This window comes from Austrofundulus limnaeus, unplaced genomic scaffold (genome assembly GCF_001266775.1).
Source record: "Austrofundulus limnaeus strain Quisiro unplaced genomic scaffold, Austrofundulus_limnaeus-1.0 Scaffold52, whole genome shotgun sequence".
NCBI classification, from domain to species: Eukaryota; Metazoa; Chordata; class Actinopteri; order Cyprinodontiformes; family Rivulidae; genus Austrofundulus; species Austrofundulus limnaeus.
In genome coordinates this window covers 2,475,469-2,478,609 of record NW_013952454.1, presented here as the reverse complement: position 1 = coordinate 2,478,609, position 3,141 = coordinate 2,475,469, and the positions used below count along the sequence as shown (strand labels likewise).

Here is a 3,141-nt window from a genome sequence, read left to right as displayed (position 1 = left end):
TCCGTGTAATATATTTTTAAACATTTAGTTTAAAAATTATAAAAACTGAACATCCTACAGTATTTTTACAGTCTTTATTTTACAGTTAAAGTATATGTTTATCATATAAAGTCTAATGTTACAACTAATCGGGGATCCCTTTAATGAGGTTCAACTACAATTTGTCAAATACTTTATATGGCTTGCCAACATGATGTCAAACTTGCTCTGGATTCAGGTATGAAAACAGATAAGCACAGGCTGTGCAAAAGTCACCTCCCTTTGTTATCTCTGTTGCCTCAACCCTGTCCTTGTCAAACTCCAGGAGGTATTTCACCTTCTTTATGGTCTGACCACCTGTGTGAAGCTAAGGAAAGTGCTGAGGGGGCTCATAAAGCTGCCATGACCATCTCGCCAAGCTGAATTAATCTTCTGTTTGTATTCAGCTTGAGATCAGTGAGAGAATGTGTGTGTGCATGCGTGCGTGCGTGTTTACAATAAACCTAGTCAGACATAGCTATAACTGCTTCTTACTGTGRTTCAGAATGTGTGTTTCTTCACACACCTCTGGCTTTTTCACAGCGTCTACTTTTATGTTTCTTACATCACATTACAATTCCATAACACTGACAAACTCAACTCAACTCAACTTGTTTCATTATGTGCCAACAGGATGATGCACTGTACTATTGGGAACTGTAAATTTCCCTAAAAAAGAAACCTAAAGAACTGCAACTCATTTTCTCTCCTTCAAACAGAACAATAAACAATTGTTGTTATAGAACCACATTTCCATTGAGGTTGGCACAATGCTCTGTTGTGTGACCTAACCTAACGGCCTTACCTTGAGTCACATGTGAGGTCCCATGTAGAAAATTCATGACCATCAATGTTAATGTCCCCCTTAGAAGCTTCTGACCAGATGGTATGATGTTTGATGTGGACCAGCTCGTGACTGGCCTCCCGAGTGGGGTCACGGCTGCAGCAGGTACCCATTCTTCCACAGCAAAACAACTCTGTAAAATGTCCAGGAACTTCTCCAAACATTTGTTAGCAAACCTTTACAAGTTTTCTTCTTCTTAATTCTGACCGGAATACTGTCCTACTTCTATATCTAACAATTTTTAAAAAAAACAAACAACTATAAACAACTCGTTTCCTGCCTTCTTCAGCACTCCTCACATGGTGCTCATCTCTCCAAACTGCCCTGCTAATGTTTTGGTTGCCCAGCCCCGGCAGCTTCACCCTCCTTCTTCCTCTGACAGAAGTGTTACTGTGTCTCACAACCAGCCAGACCACAACATTGTATCAACCATCTTGTTGTTTCACTCAGTCGCCGCTTGTATCTGAGACCGTCAATCGCTCCTTTGTATCTGCCCTTTCTTTGCCCAGTGTGGAACACAGATGGAGGCCCCGCACTTTCCATTTCCAAGATTTCCTTGTGGTCGACAGACAACAGTCATGCAGCGAGAAGCGAGATGTGGTGGGTCCCACGCTGGAGCCATACGTGGGCCTATGTTGAGGAAATCAACCAGATGGCTTCAAGTGTCTAAATGTGGGCTCTACATTTTACTCATTCTTCCATAGATTATATTTACTGTGTTCTTCTGTCCTACCATGGAAGGTCTTCGACAAATACTGCACTTGGTTACAGCTGATAAAACTAAAATAACTACAGTATATTCAATTGTGAGGTTTTTCCTCTGAACTATTGCATTAAATGAGTCTAATCAGATTTTCTAAGCTGATTATAGCAGATAGAAAAATGTTTTTAATAGATATGTTTGTATACACACTCAACATGATTTAGTTTTATTATAAGTGCCAGCCAAGACAATAAATGAAAGACCAAGCGCAGCTTAACAGAATACATACTGTATTGCTTTTCATGACAGACTTTTAAAGTAAGATAATCTTATACTGAGAAATGACTTCTTGAAAATAACTAGAAGCACCATCTTACAAGTGTCACAATCTGTTAATCTGTATTGTGACTAGGGGTGTCCCGATCCGATATCGGATATCGGTCCGATATCAGCAAAAAAACGAGTATCGGATTTTATCGGCCTGCATAAAAAATGTCCATTATAAGCGCTCCGATATTAGCAGTTCAATCCAGCAGTCCACTGACTCCGCTCCAGTGTTTCTATCCAGCAGKGCTTGGATCCGGCTTGTAGCACTCACGTGATCATAACAGTATGCTGTGCTAACAAGTTAGCAAGAATGTTGGCAGAACTTTCTGTTTTCATCAGAAACAGAGTTGCAGCGAAGTGCAAAGTTGTCACGCACAAGTTTTCCGAGGGGGAACYGAACCGTGAACGTTTTAAACCGGAGGACAACTACTCTCCACCCTGGCAGCAGCTTTGTGTTTCGGCTCGGTTCGTTCAGCCTCGGTCCAGTGACCGCACACAGCCGCACTGTTTCGGAACCTCCTCTCTGGTCTGGTCGGTGGTTCTAAGCTGGCAGAAGCGAGGACAGCACGCTTACAGTTTTGACATCCCGTGGATTAGCTCTTGATGGACAGAAGAAAGGAAGAGCGCAGCGTTTGTTTTGGAATATGAGCGACATGATGAGAGCAGTGATAAAAACTGCTCCCTGCAGGAGAGAGAGGCTAATCTCCACATGATGCTCAGAAAATGCAGCAGTAAGAAAGGTAGCTATCAATTTAAATAACTGACTAATTCTTACTATTTATTTTTTGCTCTTGTTAGAGTGATGTTTAATCTGTTTACACACTTGTTTGAGTGAAAATTAAGTGCAATGATCATGTTGTTTTAGTTATAGTCAGTAAAATTGTAGCTGTGGACTCTTCACTTTAAACAGACAATAATGTGGGCTTTTGTTTTGTCCCCACCTTCAGTTATTCCCACCATAAAGCAGCACCAGGCTGACAGATGGTAAAAAAAAATAACTGGAGTGATTTTGAATTATTTTACACTTTAAAAGTACATTTTGTTTTTACTGTTATTTTTTCAGGGTACTATAATTTATTTTATTAAATTGTATAATGTTCTTCAGTTTAAAATGTATGTCATCCATTGGTTTAAAATAAATGGGTCAGTTTTTCCTCATATCTACTCTTTTTCACTGTTTGATCTGATCAAGATTTTTCTAAGATTTTACATTACAAAATAGGTAAAAGTGTGTGACTTGTACTGTTAT

The 3,141-nt window shown here is 39.9% G+C and overlaps 1 protein-coding gene across 2 annotated transcripts in view; it reads right to left on the bottom strand.

Moving 5' to 3' along the window:
- Positions 1–3,141, bottom strand: part of LOC106517790 (pleckstrin homology domain-containing family A member 7) — a gene marked incomplete at its 3' end in the record, with an annotated part of 161,573 nt that overhangs the window by 118,279 nt on the left and 40,153 nt on the right. Inside the window, 1 exon segment of one of the 2 annotated variants that reach the window (XM_014008799.1) lies at positions 824–1,182. Coding sequence (XP_013864253.1) covers positions 824–1,026 — 203 coding nt within the window. 2 annotated transcript variants of the gene reach the window in all.